At 50.0% G+C, this 20,695-nt stretch overlaps 1 protein-coding gene across 2 annotated transcripts; it reads left to right on the forward strand.

The window, feature by feature from the left end:
* The first annotated feature begins 4,536 nt into the window (after window positions 1-4,536).
* Window positions 4,537-19,450, forward strand: DUSP5 (dual specificity phosphatase 5). Of its 2 annotated transcripts, none has more exons than XM_044935538.2 (4): window positions 4,537-5,140; window positions 9,733-9,881; window positions 12,848-13,114; window positions 15,876-15,945. In XM_044935538.2, the coding sequence occupies exons 1-3, from the start codon at window positions 4,543-4,545 to the stop codon at window positions 13,103-13,105; spliced, it is 1,005 nt and encodes a 334-aa protein (XP_044791473.2). In that variant the 5' UTR covers window positions 4,537-4,542; the 3' UTR covers window positions 13,106-13,114; window positions 15,876-15,945. The 2 variants fall into 2 exon arrangements, with proteins under 2 accessions (XP_044791473.2, XP_006043986.2); XM_006043924.4 differs by having other exon boundaries at window positions 4,550-5,140; window positions 12,895-13,114; window positions 15,876-19,450.
* Window positions 19,451-20,695: the final 1,245 nt, after the last annotated feature.

The following is a 20,695-nucleotide window of genomic DNA, read 5'->3' on the forward strand; positions in this document are numbered from 1 at the left end:
GGCAAAATGCATCCATTGGAGAGCTGGGGCTGCTAGTGGACCCTTGGGTTGTCTTCAGAATGGCTCTGGGCCCCTGCCCTGGCATTCTGGGGTACCCTCTGATCCACAGGCCACCTGGCCCCACTTCACAGGCAGATGAAGGCAGCAGGGGCAGACACAGGCGTTCCCAGGTCTGTGCAGCTTCCCTACGCTGGAAGCTGAAAACTGCGTGTGCACTTTTCCAAGGAACAGGCCTACGCTTTTTAGAAAGGGGCACTATGACCCTCCACCAGGTAAGAACATCAGATCACAATAATGAGTCAGGGCCTGAGGGCTAAGATGACCGGTCAAAGGAGGGGACAAGAAACACAAAAATCTTCTTGCCCAGCTCTGAGGAACTGGCATCGGAGAGAGAATGACAAATAAAGCAAGGTCTTGCTTCATATACTCACGCTAATTTAAATTCTGCTTTTTTTCTTGAACCACACTGCCGCCCCCGCCCCCTCCCCCCTCCCCCTCCCCCTCCCCCCTCCCCCTTACTCCCATTCCCAAGCAGTGGTGGGGCTGGGGGTGAGGAGTCAGACATCCTCCTCTTCCAAATTTTACTTCCTGATCCTAGGGCCTGTGAGTCTACAGCTTCCTGTCTTGTCTCCTGATCCAGGGTGTAGGGCCCTTATTTATGTTGTGGCCAACTTTTTCCCCTGCATGCCTACTAAGAAGCCTGCTGCTTTCAAGTCTCAGCAAGCACCAGATTTCATTCTGCCAAAACTGCGTGAGCCCCTGCCATGTGTTGGGTGTTATGATGGGGTCACCGATAGTGGGAAAAGTCCTGAGTGTGGCCTGGGAGCCTTCAGACTAACAGCAGGACAGATAACACTCCTGTGACGGGCTGGGGGAGGGGCAAACGGCAAGAGCGTGAGAACCCCCAGGAGGGCAACTGATAAACAGGCTGGCGGATCAACAGGTCACTTCTTGGAGGTGAAACCTTAGCTCTGGAGCTGGTGTGTGAAGGTGGAAAAGGATTCCTAACAAAGGAGTGAGGGAGGCACTTTAGGAAATGGGCAGTTCTGTGTGACTGGAGGCTGGAGTTGGGAAAGGGGGACGGAAGGAGAGAAACAAGGCTGGAGGTGGGTGATGGCCAGTTGGTTAGAACAAGGATCTTGGTGTTCCACTAAGGAATCTAGATTTTTATCAGACAGTGCGTAGGTGTCCCTGAGGGTTTCTGAGCAGAGAAGTTGGGCTCTGTGCTCTGATCTAAGCTTTGAAAGATCACATTGCAGAGGACAAGAGAGCAAGGAGAGGACCTCAAGATTGGGAAACAGGATGCTACTGTAGGGCCCAGTGGTAGGGCTAAAGGGGCCCTTTAACTAATACTGTGGATGGCATCACCGACTCAATGGACATGAGTTTGAACAAACTCCGGGAGATGGTGAAGGACCGGGAAGCCTGGCATGCTGCAGTCCACGGGGTCGCAGAGTCAGATATGACTTAGAGACTTAGAGACTGAACAAGAACAACAAATGGGGGGCACCGGCTACAAAATTCGTGGGGCCCAGTACCAAAGGAAAAGTCAGGGTTCCTTGTCCGAAAATTATTGTCAATAGAGTGACAGCAAGCATTAAAGCAAGCATTGTGCCCTTCTAAGTACAGCCTTGTCCAGCTACACAGGTCACACGCTCAGGAAGCTGGCCCTGGCCACGGGACTAGAAAGGGCAGCTGAGGAAGGAGATCTGAAAGGCAGAGTCCCGGGACTTGGTGAACTGTTGGGCATAAGAAATGACAGACAAATCCCGTTGACAGATGACCTTCCTGCACTGCTTGCCAGGCCACCCTACCACTATCCCCTTGGGTTGCCCACGATCAACTTCTACTTAGTAATAATCTAAACTTCACCTCCAACTCCTCCTCCTGCTACACACCCAGACTTGTTCCTGCAGGGTCCCTATCTAAAGGTGTCACCATTCACTCAGTCACCTTCTACCCCTGTCTCCCTCATCCCAGCCCTTCCGGCAATTTACTTCCTAACTGTCTCTCCCATCTGTGTGGCCTCTTCAATTGCTGCTATCACTGCCAAGTTCCGGCTGGGGCCTTATCAGCTCAGGCCTGGATTACCCACAAAAGCCTCCTATCTGTCTCCCTGAGCCCAGTCTGGACCCCACCCCCACCCTCAAATAAAACATCTTTCCTCCACAGGACGACCTAAATGAGGTCCTCAAATGCTCACCTGACCAGGTCCCTGAGTAACATCCTCATCTGGGGCTGCGCCAGCCAAAGGCTAAGACTAAAGGCCTTACATGACACACACGTCCTTCTGCCACCTGACCTGCTTAATCTTCTAATAAATACCAAAAATGCCTTAGTCTCCCACATACCGCCAGCACACACCATTCTGGGTTCTTATTGTTTTTTGTTTTTTTTTTTTTTAATTCCTTTACCTTCCCTGGTGGCTCAGATGGTAAAGAGTGTGCCTTCAATGTGAGAGACCTGGATTTGATTCCTGGGCTGGGAAGATTCCCTGAAGGAGGGAATGGTTACCCACTCCAGGATTCTTGCCTGGAGAATCCCATGGACAGAAGAGCCTGGTGGGATACAGTCCACGGGGTCGCAAAGAGTCAGACACAACTGAGCGACTAACACTAAGCAACTAAGCAAGGGGTTACCTGTGCCTGGAACGCTTTCCACTCCCTCCCTCCACAGCCTGGCTCTCCTTGATTCATTCCTGTAAGCTCACCTCAGCTCTCCTCTGCTCTAGGTGGCCTTCTCCAGAGCTCCAGCCTACCCCACCTCATACACATGGATGCTCTGTCACACTGACTATAGGTCTGTGGCCGGGCCGAGCCTCTTCTCTGAGCTGGGGGCAGTTGGAGCAGTCCTGATCACATTAGTGTCCAGCGACCAGTACATAGCCTGGCCATGTGGGTGCTCCATACATGTGTGGTCATAGGTTGAAATGTCTAGAGGTAGAAGGTTTGGTGACACTAGAGGAGGAGCAGATTGCAGGGAAGGCTGGCACGGATAACCGCAAAGAGAAAGAAAACCTTCCTTCCACGCCTTCATTAAGGCTCCTATGGCAAGGCGAGGACAGTGCCTCTGACTGAAGGCAGCTGAGACCCAGAGGCAATGGCCAGCTAGCTGGTGTCTTGTGTGATTGCATTTGATTTCAGAATTCAATTTCTGTTTCCTTCTAAAAACGTCATCCCCCTTTGTAGCAAACAAGCCCCTCCCTAGTGGAGGCAGCCTATTTTCCATCAGGCAGTCCCCTTTCCTCTCAGGCTCACAATAAAATGGTTAGTCCTGAGATTGAAGGGAGAAGCCTGTTTCCCTAAGAGTGTCTCTGCAGCTACCGGGGCATAGAGCTGCCCCTCAATAAATACTTGCTGAATGGGTGAGTGTGTCCAGTTCCCCAAGACTGGGGATGGGAAGCCTAAAGCTGCTGGGGACTGGTGGGGGCAGACAGCCTGGGATTATACTTTATCCACAGATAATCCCCTAAATCCCAGAAGCCACCTGGACAGTTGGCTGGGCTGAGCTCCATCAACAGTGCATGCTGACGCTGCAGCTGAGTTCACCACAGATATTTTCCGGGTGACAGAAAATGGTTCCTCAAAAAACAACCATTCTAATTTTTTTTTTTCAGTGAAATTTTAGCTTTTTTTTTTTATTATTGGGGGGGGGTACAGCCGATTAACAATGTTGTGGTAGTTTCAGGTGAACAGCAAAGGAACTCAGCCTTACATATACATGTATCCATTCTTCCCCAAACGCCCCCCTCCCATCCAGAATGTCACAAAGCATTAAGTAGAGTTTCAAGCGCTGTGCAATAGGTCCTTACAACCATTCTAATTTTTATCTGGGAGTGTGACAAAGAAAAGGACCATCAATCCTTTGAGGGCAGAATCCATTTGGGGAGATTAACTGCTGGCTCCTCTCTTCCTATTTTTACTTTCGGGTACTTTTACGGTGGAAAATTTCAAAATATAAAGAAAAGTAGAGAAAACAGTATAATGAACACCCAGGTACCAATCCCCAATGATTACCAATACAAGCCCAAACTTGAGTCATCAATAACTCAGACTTCGAAGCAAATTCCAGCTATCATCTCATTTCCCGCGTAAAGACTTCCGTAACGCCTGAAATCTGCTTCTGATTCATCTGGGGGCACGACCGAGGGCGCCCCTAGCTCTGCCTACCGCACTGTCAGGCACGGCCCCCAGAAGGTCCAGAACCTACGTCTATGAAACTCAAAGCCTATGGTGCGACGCTAGCTCTGCCTCCTCCGCTTCCTCCTCTTCCCGCACAGCGTGGGTCACCTCGGCCTCCTGGCATTCCTGACAACCCACCGGCAGTCCTCGGTGATGCGCCAGTGAGTGTCTGCGCGCAGCGCCGCAGAGAACACAGCGAGGCACCTTCCACTTCCTCTTTCTCGAGCTGACTAACGCTGGGCGCCCGCCCCGCGCGTCCCGCCCCCTGGGGGCGTGACCGCGGCCCGAAGGGGCGGGGAAATACCCATATTCCGCCTTATATGGGCAGCCACGTCACAGGCTGCACACCCATTCACATAAAATGCTGCGCTGCCGGCGGAATCCCCGGCTTCTGCGGCAGAGAGTGGCCCGGCCGGGCGCCGAGCGTGCGGGGCGGGAAAGAAGAGTTGAGCGTCCGCTCCGGCGCCGGGCTCGGTCGGCCGGCCGCAGCCCCGTGGGGTCGTCCTCCTGGGCCTCGCCGGCGGGCACCCTGGCTGTGGGCACCTGCGGCGCGCACGGCGCGGGGCCGCTGGGCGGCGGCATGAAGGTCACGTCGCTCGACGGGCGCCAGCTCCGCAAGATGCTTCGCAAAGAGGCGGCGGCGCGCTGTGTGGTGCTCGACTGCCGGCCCTACCTGGCCTTCGCCGCCTCGAGCGTACGCGGCTCGCTGAACGTCAACCTCAACTCGGTGGTGTTGCGGAGGGCCCGCGGCGGCGCGGTGTCGGCGCGCTACGTGCTGCCCGACGAGGCGGCGCGCGCGCGGCTGCTGCAGGAGGGCGGCGGCGGCGTGGCGGCCGTCGTCGTGCTGGACCAGGGCAGCCGGCACTGGCAGAAGCTGCGCGAAGAGAGCGCCGCCCGCGTCGTGCTCACCTCGCTGCTCGCCTGCCTGCCCGCCGGCCCGCGGGTCTACTTCCTCAAAGGTGAGCTGCGTCGGAGCCGCGGGTCCTTGGTCACCCCACCGCGACAGGACGGCCCCGGGCTCTGGGGTCCCCTGCTGGCGCCGGCGCCTTCCTCGATCCTGGCGCCGGGGAAGTTCTGCACCCTGGGGCTTGACGTGCGCCGGGAAGGCCACGGCCGGTGTCAGCGCTCGCAGCTTCTCCGTCCCCACCTGTGTTCCTCGAAAGCGTTTGACGGCCTGGCTGCCCGGGGGAGGGGGTGGGGTTGCTGCACGCTGCTGGGGGCGCTGCTTCTTAGCAGTTAGGGAGCGCCCAGCACGAGCCGGGTTTCCTGGCGCCGGCTTCATGTCTTTCGCTGGGGCCGACGCTCTGGAGCCTTCCTGATGGACAGATCTGAAGGGATCCGCGGGTCGCCACCACCCCCCCAGGAGCGTGGCGCCGCGGTGTCCCCTTTCCTCCCGCCTGGACAATTAACTTATGTTAGGCTGTGTCTTCATCGACCCTCTTGCCTTTTTGACCCTGGCGAGTCCCTCCCCTCTCTTCCTTTTCATTTCATTTTATTGCTTTTTATTGTTTCTTGGCTTCCCTTTCTCCCCTTCCAGGCCTTTCTAGCTCCATTTGGAGCTGACAGTCTTTAGTCTTCTCACTCTTTTTCACCTCCTCTCTCCCGCCCCGGGATCATCCCCTGGACTGGTCGTGGGCCAGAGCTGGGGCACCTAACACGGTCCCCCGGGGGCGGGCGGCAGGTTGGCCGGCGAGCCAGGACCTAGGAGAGGGGCCACAGGGTGCTTGTGAAGGGGACGGCGGCGCATTTGGTTTGAGACCTTCCAGTAGCTGCTTTACCAGTCTGCACGTTACACCTGCTGGGGGAGATGACTTTGCTGGTGGGTGGGTGATTTACTGTCAAATTACAGAGTATTGATTTCTGTATCACTTCCTGTGATTGCTGCCGCCTTTTATTTGAGTCCGTTTTAACCTCAAGTGTATGGAAGGCTTAGCTTGTAGGGAAGAGACGACGAGGACTCAGCCCAGACAGCTCTGGGAGGTCGCCTTGAGATATAACATAGCTGGAATTCAGAACTCAGGTGCGGTGAGCTGAGAACGTGAGGGCGCTGTTTTAGAACCGTGCAACGTGTGGAGTTTTACATCTTCCAGATTGGGAGATTCCAGAGATTCAGGGGCAGCTCCCACCTCGATTAGCACCTCTTGCAGGCTGTCTGTCCCCAGAGACACCAGAGGCAGAAGATCTTTCTCTTGCACCCAGCCTCAGCCCCCAGGAGATGGAGAGTGCCCTCTAAACTCTGCAGAGCTTTCACACACAGCCCCTGATTTCTTTGTCTTCCTGATACCCTTTTTGGTCTCTTCTTAGCCGTGAGTACAGGGAAAGCTTCTGCCTCTCCAGCAGCATGAAAGATACCTTCCAGGAAACCCCTTCTGGTTCTACCTCTGGTCTCCAGCCCTCTCCAAGGGGCCGTGCAAGCCATTTGAAAGTTATTGCCACAGGAAGTAGGCAGCTCTGTAGACTCACATCTCAAGTAAAAATGATTTTTTTTTAAATTTTTAATGAAAGTAACATGCTGTACAATGAAAAGTGGATCTTCTGCACACCCTAGAACCCAGTTCCACTCCCCAGAGGCAACAGTCAACTATTTCTTGTTCATCTTTAGATAAATTAATTTTCCATGAGTATCTTTTAAAAATAGGATTATTTTGTATATTTCCTGTTCCTGCCTCTTTCACCTAACTAGATTTTGAGAGACTTGTCCATATCAGAGCATACATGTCCTATTCACTTTTTAAACTCATCCCCTGATGATAGCCAGTAAGTAGATTGCTTCATGCCTTAGTATTTGAAGCAGTGTGGGAGAGTATGGCATCACTGACTCGATGGACGTGAGTCTGGGTGAACTCCGGGAGTTGGTGATGGACAGGGAGGCCTGGTGTGCTGTGATTCATGGGGTCACAAAGAGTCGGACACGACTGAGCGACTGAACTGGGAGAGTATATCTCTGTCCAAATGCTTTTGTGTGTGCACTATCTTTTGGTAAAATTATGAGAATCGCCAGGTCACAGTTTATGTCTGTTTTAAATTTCAGTAAAAATTGCTTGATACTTAGCCTTACAACAATGCTGAACTTTTAAGTTGTTGCCAAAGAAAATAATTTCTTCACCTAACTCACGTCCAGATAGGAGCTCAGGTTTTTGATCTCGTGGCATCTCAGATCGTGGGGGCAGTGCCTTGTACATTTCTGTCAATGCCTTCTGCACACACACACACACACACACACACACACACAAAACCCACTAAAATGAATTGACCAAATGACATTGTCAATGTGTATTTTATAGATAGTGTCTGTCCTCTTTCTCTGCTCAACTCCCCTGGTATTGCAGTGGTGATCAATGAGTGAGTGTCTTCAGAACCACTCTGAAGACAACTGAAGCAGCCAAGAGTTGCTACAGCTCTTGCATCTCAAGTGAGGCACCAGAGAGGAATGCTCCATCTCTCCACCCTTCTGATGGGAGTGGGTGAAAGACAGAGACCATCTAATCTGGAGGACTCCTGACCCCAACTTGAAGAGGCAGGCCCCTGTTTATCTGTCTCTCGTCACACTGAGACTCTTTGTCTGCCTGCCATATTTTGTGAACAGGCAAGCAGGACCCAGCCTACACCCGCACCTCCTGTCAGTCCTCCTAACAGCCAGCTCTTTTAAGTGCTCTATTTAAAGCCAAGAGATGGGGTGACCTGAAGGCTTTTCTTTCCCAAGCTTCATGCTGGAGTTTGAGAGGGGCCTGGGCCGCTTCACTTCAGATTCCTGTCCCCTATCACTCATTGTGTCTCCTAGAAACGAAAATGTTGAGGCACAAGAAGTGCTTTGCTTACTAGGGGCACCTCTTCGGAGGAAGCTGAAGGTCCGTGCAGGGGGCAGAGGCAGTGGTGGTGAAGGAAGGGAAACTAAGCCACAGATAATTCCAAACTTTCCACCTCTGCCCTCCTCCGGCATGACCTGTCAGCATGACCGGGAAATTGGTCATTGTGGAGGTCCGGAAGCTCATCTGGGGAGGCCCGGGTGGCTATTTGTTGAAGTGACCACAGGGGAGATTTGGGTGTGCTTGGTGGGGGGTGGGGCAGTTCCAGCACACTGAGAGGAAGCAGTAATGGTGAGATGATTCATTCTAGGAATTGGCCACAGCTTCTGAAAGAGAGCTGGAGACTGCCGAATAATCCATTAACCATTTGCCTATGGCAGGGGTTTAAAAAAGCCACCATGTGCTCCACTGTGGGGCTATCACAGCACCAAAAGACAAAAGGAAAAAAAGGGGGCCGTTGGGAAAAAAAAATATGGTCTCAGAATGCTTCTTTAACTGATGGTTGAAGGAATTCCTTGGCAGTCTAATGGTTAGGACTGGGCACTTTCACCGCCAGGGCCCAGGTTCAATCCCTGGTCCAGGAACTAAAGATCCTGCAAGTCACAGAGTGTGGCCAAAAAAAAAGTGATGTTTTGACCCCAATTCTCTGGAAAAAGAAGCAGGTTTTCTGGAGGCTCTAGGAAATGGCTTAGGTCCCTTTGGAGTGGAAGCAGGGGGTTTCCCCACACGAGGCTGGCCTAGTCACCCAGCAGCACTTGGCATTCTCAGGCTTCAGGGCCAGTTTTTTTGTTCGGTTCTCCCCACTTCCTGTATGGGCCCAAGAATTTACATACTCAAGTTTCTCTGATTTGGTCAGAGTAGTTCTTACCTTAAGTGATCCAATTGGATAAGTTTAAATGTAGTTAGGATTTTTATAGAATACCTGCGGGTAGTTGACTTATCAGTTTGAGGGTGTGTAGGCACACACAAGGGCGTGTGTAGCTGGGGAGAAAGTTCAGGAGGGGAGGGTAATAATAAAGGGGAGAGTAGGTGGCCATCAAGGGGAAAGCAGCGGGGGTTGGGGGTGGAGATAAGAATTAAGTTCAGAAGGCCTCATTCCTCTAACTTGGTTTAGAAGGTAATTAACTAGATTGATTACACTGGACCTGTGGAGAGAACTGGCAGCAGTGTTCTTAGCACCTTGGGAAGGAGAAAGGGCAGGGCTGTTTTATGGCCCTGAGGTTAAAACCTCATGTAAGACCCCATTCCCTTATAGAGGGGGTTTCATCTATAATCCTGTTTAGAGCTGATTGGCTATGGATGAAACAGGCCAGTTTAGGAGCTTCTTTCAAGAATTAATGAAATTCTGCATAATCACACCTGGATTTTAGATAAATGTGAGAAAATGGCTTTTGTTGTCTGGAAGGGTTTGGTTAATATTTGCCAGATGTCAGATATATTTCCTTTCACAGCTTAAGCTTCTTCTGATAGACATTAAAAGTTAATCATTGCCTTTGAACTGTACCTTTTTAGGAGAGAAAGAGAGAGTGAGTATGTGTTTATCTGTGGAGCCCATTTCTATTCTAAAACTATTACTTGTTTTGGCTCAGTTTTTTTATAAGACCAGAATGTATAGTAAATTAATACCTTTTTTTAATATTCCACTCTCAGGGTATTGATCAATTCTAGGCATTTTCTCACAGACTGAAAAAAAAAAAAAAAGTCAGTGCTTATATCTCTTTTGCTTTTTTATTTTTGTCTTTTAGGGGGATATGAGACTTTCTACTCAGAATATCCTGAGTGTTGTGTGGATGTAAAACCCATTTCACAAGAGAAGGTTGAAACTGAGAGAGCCCTCATCAGTCAGCGTGGGAGATCAGTGCTCAACATCAGCTACAGGCCGGCCTATGACCAGGTATGTGGTGTGGAAGTGCCATCCAGGCCCCTGGCTCTGTTCCTTGCACAGCACCCTGGCTCTCCCTCTCCCTGATCACTAACGTTGGTTGGTTCTTTTGTGGATCAGGGAGCTGGCAGAGGCCTCTAGCTTTGGAGAACCTCTGTTGCTTGCCAACTTGAGTTTCCATCCAAGAGTACATGGGCTTCCTTCCAGCAAATAAGCTGTCAAGAGCAAACACGCTTCAGGATGCTCGGTGGCTTCTGGAGAAAAGGGGAAGTGAAAGATATATTATTGTTAGCTGGCCTGGGAGGTGCAGAGAAGCATCGAAATAGCAGTTTAGGTTTCCCTGAAGACGTTTTCAGAGATGACATTCAGGCTTCCTGTGTTGGTCTTCTGTGTAATTGCTCCCGCTCTGCAGTTTCTGCAAACCAACCCGGTACCTGTAAAGGCGTGTCTTGGTATTTTTAACTGAAGGAAGAAGATTGGGGGAGGGTTGTAGAGAAACTACTGTTTGGAAGGCTATGCAGCTTCCTTTAGGGGTTTCTGATGCTTATAATTCCATAAATTCTGAAACCAGAGATCAAGAGACACTAGAGGATTTCATATGTCTACAAACACGTGGGTTTTTTCCCTTCCTAGAATTGTACTTTTTGGCAACCCACTAAAGGCAAAAAAAGTGGACGGCTCAGCTAGGGGGTTACCTATGATGCAGGAGGATGGGGGGGAGGGGGAAGGAAGCAAGCAAGGACCCAGATGTGCAGAAACCAGAGATCAAAACCTGCTTTCCCATTTTACAGAGGGAAAAACTGTCACAGCTCGTGGGTGATTGGTTTTTGCTGCTCGGTTCATGGCAGGACTAAGCTCAGAACTCCCTTCTTTTCATCCCTTGCTCTGGTCCTTTTCAGGACCCTGTTCTGTTTGCCACTTGCCCTCTTTTGGAAGAAGGTCATTCCAGTAGGTACTTGACTTGGTAGGAGGAACTTTTTTGGTTCTTCACACAAAATAAGAACATACCCAAATCATAAGAAGGAGGACTTCTAGATGCTACTGCATAAGATGCCAGCTGCCTGCCATGAGCAGAGCTCTGCCCCCTGGGGATAGACTTCCAGGTTCAGCCAGGTGGCTTTTCCTTGAATGGAATCTTTGGTCAGGAAACCTATTCGCTTGGCGAGATGCCAAGGTTATTATTTTGCTTGTTTTCCTTTGTTAAAATTACAGAGTATGATGAACCCTGGGCTTTCAAGCCGTGGGCATCCGGCTTAGCTGGATTTCCATTTGCGTTTGTTTGTTTGGGTGGTGTTTTCCCCCCTCCCTTTCTCAGAAAGTGAAAGAGAAATGAGAATTTGCAGGATGTTGTGAAAGCACAGCAGCCCTTTGGCCAAGCAAGAACCGGGGGAGGCCCTGAAGTGTCTCCAAGACTCATCTGGGGAAGCCCCTAGTGTTACTTCTTAGAAGAGCTTCTGCCTTGAGAAAAGCTGGGGGAGGTCGTGTTAACCTTTGAGGTTTCTGAAGCCCTTTGGTTTCTTCCTCTTGAGTCTAAGAAGAAGATTCAAAAAAGGAAAGAAATAATGCTTTCAGGGGTGTTGGTTGGGCTAAGCTCCAGGAGAAACGGAGTAGGATCCCAGGTCTGGTGTGGCAGCATTTTCTAATCTCTAAAGAGAGGGAGACGTCTGTGTAGTTACATCTTAAGTGTTAAGCCCAGGGGCCAGCTAGCAAAAGTACTGGTTGTTACTATTACTACCTTTTGTAAAATCTCTTTAAGTTTCTTTCAAGTGGTCAAACTGACCTTTGCCTTAAACACCCAACATCTCCGGAAAGGAAAAGCAGACACCCATGTGGAGTATTCTGAGAACTGCCTTCTTCTGCTGGCCCTCATCCCATGCCCTTTTCCCTACCATGGGGCTGGCAGAGAGTTTCCATTCCACTTTTATTCCAGGACAGGAAATGGAAACACAGGAAATGGATGGATGATACGAGAAAGGCGGCCAAAGACACAGTCACCGTCACCCCAGCTCAATGTTTTTCCCTGTAGATCCCAGGCTCCCATTGTTCCCGCTGTGGAACGATAGCTTTTCTGGCCACCCTGGAAATGCTGAGACTGCCAGAGTCTGATTAGCCAGCAGTTCTTTTTAGCTTTGCTTCAGGGTAGATGTTCTCTGGTTCTTTGGATCCTTCGTAACTAGAAACCTCAGGTATAGGGTGTCTCCCAAACGGGTAAGGATGTAAGCATCTCTCAGCAAAACTCAGCTCTACTAAAGATCAGGTCTGGGACTTCCCTGATGGTCCACTGGTTAAGACTCAATGCCTCCACTGCAGGGGACATGGGTTTGATCCCTGGTCAGGGAACTAAGATCCTGCATCCCACATGCTGAGCAGCATAGCTAAGAAAAAAACAACAAAAAAAGACCAAGCCTCTGATCATGGCCTAACAGCTTTTCCTTATCTGAGGATTTCGGATAGATAGTGGTTATTTTCACTTCTGAGACGTATACTTTTGGGGATAGTGGGAGGCACATTTTGGTGTTAGATCCAAATGCCTCTTAGGATCAACAGTGTCCTAGGTTTGATGAAACACATTACATCCAAGGTCAAGACTGTAAAGGAGGGGGCTCTAGAAGGAAATGGAGGTTACCCCCAAGGTTCAGGCCTTGGCCTGGCACTCATGGGGCAGCTAGAACTTCAACATGGTCTTCTCAAGCCTTCCACCACCCCACCCTGCTTCTCATCCTTGTCAGTCTACAAGGGCTGCCAACATTTCCCTCCACCTCGATATATGTAAGGAAATGAAAATCTCAGCTGTGTGGGATTTACTGTCCCTGAGTCCCAGGGCAGTGACATAGGGTAGAGAGTTTACCAGGTTGGAGGCTCTACCCAAACTCTTGGTTAAACTGCCCTGGCTCTCAACTCTCTACCTGGGAACCAGAGAGGGAACCTCCGAATTGAAAACATATAGGTCAGGATTGTTTTCTTTCTTCTCCCCAAAGAGCAAGCTGATCAGTGTTTCCTGGTTGTCCTTTGCCCCTGCTTCCAGGGCGGCCCAGTTGAAATCCTTCCGTTCCTTTACCTTGGAAGTGCCTATCACGCATCCAAGTGCGAGTTCCTTGCCAACCTGCACATCACAGCCCTGCTCAACGTCTCCCGGCGGACCTCCGAGGCCTGCACGACGCACCTACACTACAAATGGATCCCCGTGGAAGACAACAATGTGGCTGACATCAGCTCCCACTTTCAAGAAGCAATAGACTTTATCGGTACGTGCCGCCGTCCTCAGTTATTTGGGGGGGGGGTGTTCTTGGATTTTGATGTACTGATGGAGGTCACCCCATCGCTGAGAAGAAAAGCATTTTGTTTGCGCAACCACCACAAGTGGGAGCCAAGAAGAGATTCACCTCAGAACGACAGAGGGGCGGATTTGAACTGCTGTTTAATAGGAGCTTTAATCTGCAGGATAAATGCATTAGTTAATATCATCTTAAGGCAGTACTCACTACCGTTCTGTTAGTGTTTCTGGCTGGATGGGAAGCAGAGTGCGTCCATGAGTGATGCTGCATGCCAGGGACGCAGGGGAGGGAAAGAACCACGCAGACTGTGCTTCTACATAGATTGGGATATTTTTAAAAGCAAACAGAAGGATCGAGAGAGCATTACTTACGCACTGAACCCCCAGGGCCCCAGCTGCTTTCAACGGTTTTTGGCAAACTGCTTTGGGGGCAATTTGTTTTGCATTTTCAGCTCATTTTGGATTAACAGTAACACTCGACTCAAGCTCCGTGCTTTACGCACAGAGAAGTTGGCATCTTTTTGCATCCTTTGTATGTTCCGTAAGGTAGTTATCACTTACTCCATTGTGTAGGCCTGGGAACCTTTGGTCCCTCTGCCTAGAAAGGGCTTTTGGGCCTTGGGATTTCAACTCCTCAGAGCGGACTGGACTGTTCTTTCATTTGACATCTTTTTCTCCCATCCATCTCCCTTGGGGACTAGGCTGGGCACCGCTCCCCACTCTTGTGGACTTGCTTCCCTTTCCAGAGTCCTCTTTCCCCTTTAACGTTGCACAGCTGTTGAAGCTGAGCAGCAGTCTTCCTGCTTCTGGCTGTGAGGGATGTTGGAGGGGAAAGGCTGGTATTGAGTGTAGCAGTGATATCTTAGTGCAGGGAGCCATTAAAGGGCTCCCCTCATCTGCCACGTGGTGGGCCCTCTGCTTATCACACACAATTTCTACTCCATGGAAACCCACCGAGAAACTCACTGCAAGCAAAAGGCTGAGCCTGCCCTCCCTGGCCCCTGAGCCTCTGGGCTGAGACGGTTCCTCTGGAGCCTCCGAGGGGCAGCTGAAACGATGGGCTCAGGGTGGGAAATCCTTGACTTGTTCTCCCTGTCCCTGGGAATGCCTTGTCCTTCAGCCTGTTATTTAATTACCTAGATAGCTTCTCAGTGAGGTCATGAAACAGCCCCCATCACTTCTCAGATGCCTCCCTCCCCATCTGGTGTGTGTATTGTGTCTGTTGTGTACACAAGCATACAAACCCACAGCATTCTGAAGGCACACGAGCTACTTTTCCCCAAACCCCTCCCCCTGCTGAAGGAGGGAGGGACTGAGGCCAAACCATGCTCGCACTGACCCTTTCCAAGGACCACATGGAAGGCAAGCCCCGAGGGGTGGAATGGAATCCAGAAACAATGTTCTGTAGGCTCTTTGGTTTCTGGGATTTGGCTCTGGGCCAACTAAAAGCTGGATGACAAGGAGGCCAGTGGAGGAGCAGAAGAAAATTGTGTAGTCGTGACCCTGTAATCCTAGGAACTTGGAGTCCCCTTTGAACTAATTTACAATTTTTTTTTTTCCTTTTGAATCAGAGACTATATTGGGGGCACCTCTAAGGAGCTATCCTGGGGCATCCTTTGAGATTTTCATTCTGGAAACTCAAGGGATCCTTCCTGACTGCTCAGAAACCTGATCTTTTAGATCTTAGAGATGCAGCTGCAAACCTTTTTTAAACATGAGGAAGGAGGTGGGTAAGGGGGCTGACTTTTATTGGCCTTTCAAAATCTTAAATGTTTTTGCATTTGGTGGCCTGACATAGTGCCAGGTATGTCTAACTTCCTGTGATGTAATTGTTTCCTCACTAGCAAAAGAGGGAATTGGAAAGACTCTTTTTTGTGGTTTTAATTTGATGTGTATATATGCTTAACCTTTTACCCCTGCCCATTTTTAACAGTTAGAGCTCTTTTTGGGGTAGGAGTAGAACAGAAAAGGAGGGCACCCCGCCCCCGCCCCTCACCTTTGTGAAACTGAGCTAAACCATGCTAACTGACGGTGGTAGCTTTATAGCAGCAACTCCCGTTGTTGTGCAAGAGGGAGTTTGCCAAAGCCATTTATATCCTCCGTCTTGTAAGCGTCACTTAGCCAAGGCTATAATTAGCGGCTGCACACTATTTATTGTATGTTTCATTGGTGGGAACCCTGGGGGCTGAGCCAAGCATTGCACCCTGGCATAGCCAAACAAGGTGCCCGGGGAGGCTGGAAGGCCCCTCCCAGGATGGGGACTAGGTTATCACCATTAGAATCAGATCCTGAGAGACAGGAATTGCTTTTCCAAGTCAATCTTTGAGCCTCTCAGAAAAATGTGAATGTGCAATAAAAACTTGCATGCGGTTTGAGAGATATTCCCAAAGCCTTCTTGAAACCCATTTGTGGAACCCAAGTTAAGATGGCATCCCCAGGAAGGGGTTACTCCAGGTCTAGAGTCTCTCTAGTGGCAGAACCTGTGCAAGTACCCTGACAAACTAAGGTTTGTTGTAGGTCCTACAGAGGGATGGACATCAGTGGGACTCCGAGGTCTGTCCTCGCCAGTGAGGATTAAAGACTGGCAGAAGCCTACTGTGGGACCACTGCTGTTGAGCAGACATGATGAGACTTGATAACTAGGTCACTTCTTTTTAAAGTCACTTTTTTTAAACCCAATTGCCTTTGAGTCCCCATCCCAACTCAGTCCCACTGTCTCTTCTTTCTTCCAGACTGTGTCAGGGAAAAGGGAGGCAAGGTCCTGGTTCACTGTGAGGCTGGGATCTCCCGCTCGCCCACCATCTGCATGGCTTACCTCATGAAGACCAAGCAGTTCCACCTGAAGGAAGCCTTTGATTACATCAAGCAGAGGAGGAGTGTGGTCTCGCCCAACTTTGGCTTCATGGGCCAGCTCCTACAGTATGAGTCTGAGATCCTGCCTTCCGCGCCCACCCCTCAGGCTCCCTCCTGCCAAGGAGAGGCAGCCGGCCCTTCATTCCTCGCCCACTTGCAGACACTGAGCCCTGATGTGCAGGCTTCATACTGCACGTTCCCTACCTCGGTGCTGGCCCCAGTGCCCACCCACTCGACAGCCTCAGAGCTCAGCCGGAGCCCCCTGGCCACAGCCACATCCTGCTAAATCCGAGCTGGGGGAGCCAGCCCAGCCCCAAGAACAACTGTGATTTTGTATTTTGACTTGTGGACATTTCACACCTGTGCAATACTGAAGACCTCACCCTGTCCTGCTGTCCTGGTGGGACAGCGAAGGGGTCACTAGGTTTGCAGACCAACTTGAGACTGACCTCGGGACTGAAGGAAGGCCAAGCCATTATGAGAGCACAGTGCGTGCTGACTACTGTACTTCCAGACCCCCGCCCTCAGGACTGCCCAGTCTTTGCACCTCAAAATTCGCCTTTTCATTTCAAGCATAAGGCAATAAATAACCTGCAGCAACATGGGAGAAAGCAGTTGCTAGACCAGGAGAAAAGGCAGTCATGAAGCCAATTCATTTTGAAGGAAGCACAATTTCCACCTTTTGTTTTTTTTTTTAATTTTGGCAGTCTCTATATCTGTCTCTGTTGCTTCAGAGCATAAGCTGATCACCACCTAGTCAGGAAAGTAACCCTGCAGGGTTTTAGGGACATGAAATATATGCCGATTTGAACCCTCGGATGCTTTTGAGACTCTGTCTTGGATCAAGTGGAGTCAGCTGGGTGAAGTAGTGAGACGGGAACACTTCCGGTTTCCTTCTCACTGTGGGTTCTTCCCTGACTTTGGACTTGGGCATGATTCTTATTCATACTTGAACCTTTCTCGTTGCACCTCTCCTCAAAGCAACTCTTGTGTCATTTGAAAAGAGTTCTTCAGACCATAGACCAAAAATCACCCATTTGAGGTGGTGGCAGTGGGTGCCACGAGAGAGAAAGGGTACCCACTTCCTGGGTCAGTGGCATTGAAACGGTCGTCAGCCCAGCTTGCTGTCTTTATATGTGCTTGTCTCATCTCTGATGACACTTGTGTTTTTCCCTGCCCCTGGGGGTTGTCTTCAAGCTGTTGACTTCTGGGATTTGCAGATTTCTCAATGTGGTACTACTTTTTTTGTGTGTCTATAGGTTATTTCTCCAGGGGAAAAGGCAATAATTTCCTAAAATCCATATGAATGTGAAGAAAAGCAGTATGTTACTGGTTGTCGTCGTCTTTTTTTTTTTTTTTTTTTTTTAATAGTGCAAAATAAAAATAGTAAAAAGAACAAAAGTGCTTCTTCATATTGATGAGTTCAGGCAGGGGTACATTGAGGTGGGGACCCAGCCTACTTTTCTGGGCTCTATCCAAATGAACTCTTAAGGTGATGGTGGTGAGTGTGCAGGCATGAGGCTGTTTGTCTACTCAATGCTTTCCAGTTGGGAGGCTTTCCTGAGTTCGCTTGCAAGAGAATTCTTAGACCCAGGCCACATGGGGAGGTGGTCAGAGCATCTCTCCACCCTGAGCTCTTCACTCCCTTAAGCCCCAGGTAAAGAGTTCAACTTGAACCTCAGCTTTCTCATCCATGAAATAAGTGAACTAAGCTAGATGGTCCCAAAAGTTCCTCAGAACCTGAGACCCTTGATGGCAGCAAACCTGAGTGGCAAGCTTGTGGTCAGCCTTCTCCCCGGTACCTGCGTATGGCAGACTCGAAGAAAAGTATGGAAAAATACCGAGGGACAAATAAGCGAATGAAGTGAAGGTCTGCTTTAAATGCTTGTTCTTTTTTACCCTTGGGATTAATTCTTATAGATAATTCCCTGAGGAGTTCCTAGGTAAATCCTTCCATGAGTGGGTTTAAATCCAAGGCTGAATCAGCTTGCCTTCTGAGTAATGTCCTCTGTGTGGTGGAGGAGGGAAGGGGCAGTGTTTGCTTATCCCCGTGGCTTATGCCTCTGCTCCAGCCTACTCTTGGGGACTGTTGCCTAATCATGAGGAACAGGAAACTGACTGGGATTGACATCACACATTCCCAACACAGGGATTCTAATCCATACTCCTTGACTATGGGGTGTCCAAAAGCCTCCAGCTCCCCCAGCAGGTGCCATGTCCGCAAATAGCAAGCTGGCGTCCAAGCCAATAGCACTTTCTAAATGTCTCACCTCAAAAGCTCTGCTTGAGGCCTTGCTCCCCACAGAACTTTCCTTCCCCACAGATTCCTTGGAAAGACCTCAGGTAAGAATGTCACCCCTACTGGGGAAGCTGCTTTACCTTCAGCATTTACATAATCCAACCAGGGCTTTCAGAGGAAGCAACGGAGGGAAGAGCACTGGACAGGAAGGGAAATCCTGGCTTCTAACCCTCACCCTGCCCCAAGTCTAGTGCTTTAGAGCTAATCTATAATCTTGCTGGACCAGATGTTAGGGCTTGGTCCACCTGAGGTCTCTCCCTGCTTTCGTATCTCTGAGCCTCCGTTCAGCCCTGGAATGTGTCCCATTGTGTGAGTCTGTCCAGGTGCTGAGTGGCTGGAGGGGCCTCAGGCAGGGAGAGGCAGGGAGGGGGAAGCTGGGTGCAGGCTGGGGTGATACGCTAAGCCGCGTCCCACTTGCTGACATTTGCTTTATTGCATTAAGGTCTTTCTCTGAAGGGTGAGTAAGTCCTCTAAATCAGGCGTATGAGGATTGCTCATAAGCCCGTGAGTCACTGGCGGGTAAGCCAAGTGAAGCCCCACAGCTGGGGATGGCTCTGTAACTCTCACTCCCTTACCAGTCTCCTTATTAATTACCCTTCCATTTTTGCCAAAGCCAACTTTACACGGGCTTCCGGAGCCAGATGCGGAATTAAATCTGGTGTGGTCCAGTTCCTTCATCCCCAGGTTTTGAAGCAACACCTCTGCTGGTCTGCAGCAGTGCTCCAGGAGGAGATGTGTCTGGGAGGATAGAAATGTTCATTCTCTAAGCTGTTTGCCAGCTGATTCTGAGGGTGAGCCCCTCAGGTCTACCCTGGCTCCTGAGCCTGACCTGACCTAGGGGCAGGAAGTGTAAGAGCAGCTCACACCAGTGTGCTCACCAGAGCCCTGTATACCCATCGCGCTCCTTCGTGTGAGGACCCAGGGAAAAAGCACCCCAGGTCTCAGCACCCTGGAAGGCCGCATCTCACTGAGTTCATGGTGGTTTATCTTCCCAACCCCATAAAGTTGGTGACCGCCCCTGTTTCCCTCCTTCCTCAGGCCCCCAGGCTGTTCAGAACCAAATGTTTAGCCTACCTTTGGCAATTTTATAGGACTTTATGGCATATGTTTTGGGTATTGACTCCACCTGGTTTCCATTAAAATTTTCCAACTGTATTTTTCTTTGCTTCCATTGCCCCAGTGACTTTAAAAAAAGAATAACCCTTGAGTAATGAATATTAAACATACCACAATTCATTTATAGAATGAGGTGATATATAAATACACATGGAGAGAAGGCTATACATCCTCCAGTGTTGCTACTCTCCATCTCTCTCTGAAGGATTTATCCATGGGACTGGATAAATCTTTGCCTTCTCAGTAAGTCTGGCCAAGTTCTGTATTTTTGGAATAAATCTTGTCCAGAACCCAAACCCCATGACGAGGGCCTGGGTCCAGGTCTTATCTTAGAATCTCAGGCACTGTCCCCTACTTTCAACACTGAATGCTGATGCTGGTGACCTTCTATGGGGTCAGGGGGAGCCCTAGCCCTGTGGTTGCTCAAAGCCACAGTGCAGATGCTTCTGACCCCCACACACTGCCCGTGATGGATGTGACTCTGTGTCGAGATAACTATCATCCCTGCGTCCATTTCACACTGAGCACCTGCTAGAACCTGGGATTCAGTGGGGAATGAGGGCTTCGTAAGTACTGATGACTGTTCACTGGGCTTTCTGTCCCAGAGTGGAGCTGGCCTCTCAAGGTGTGCTCATGTCCCCAGCCCTACACAGCCCCCTTCCCAGCTCCCCTCATCTTGGCTCCAGCTCCATCCTCTCCCCTCTATCCCCAGCATGCAGAGCTCCTGGATATGCCAGCCTATGGACACATGGCTGTGTTTACCTGTTCTTACCATCTGACCCCTGCCTTGGCTCATCCCTTAGGTTCTCTTGCATCATTTACTACCTTGTTCTGAACACTGTATTAATCTTGCTCCCACCTCCACCCCCACCATAGTCCAAAAAAGTAGCAAGTTCTTATTGAGCCCTGGTCCTTTCTCAGTCATTTGGCTAATATCAAAAGTGTATATTAAGCACTATCAACTATATGCCACAGTCTATAAAGAATCCACCTGCAATGCAGGAGACCACCTGCAATTCAGGGAATGCAAGTTAGATCCCTGGGTTGGGAAGATCCCCTGGAGAAGGGAAAGGCTACCTACTCTAGTATTTTGGCCTGGAAAATGCCATGGGTTCTATAGTCCCTGGGGTCACAAAGAGTCGGACACAACTGAGCAACTTTCAGTATTCTTGCCTGGGAAATCCCATGGACAGGGGAGCCTGGCGGCCTACAGTCCATGGACTTGCAAGAGTTGGACATGATTTAGCAACTAAATCACCATCATACACTACAAGTCAAGTTAGG

This window comes from Bubalus bubalis, chromosome 23 (genome assembly GCF_019923935.1).
Source record: "Bubalus bubalis isolate 160015118507 breed Murrah chromosome 23, NDDB_SH_1, whole genome shotgun sequence".
In the NCBI taxonomy this organism is placed as follows: Eukaryota; Metazoa; Chordata; class Mammalia; order Artiodactyla; family Bovidae; genus Bubalus; species Bubalus bubalis.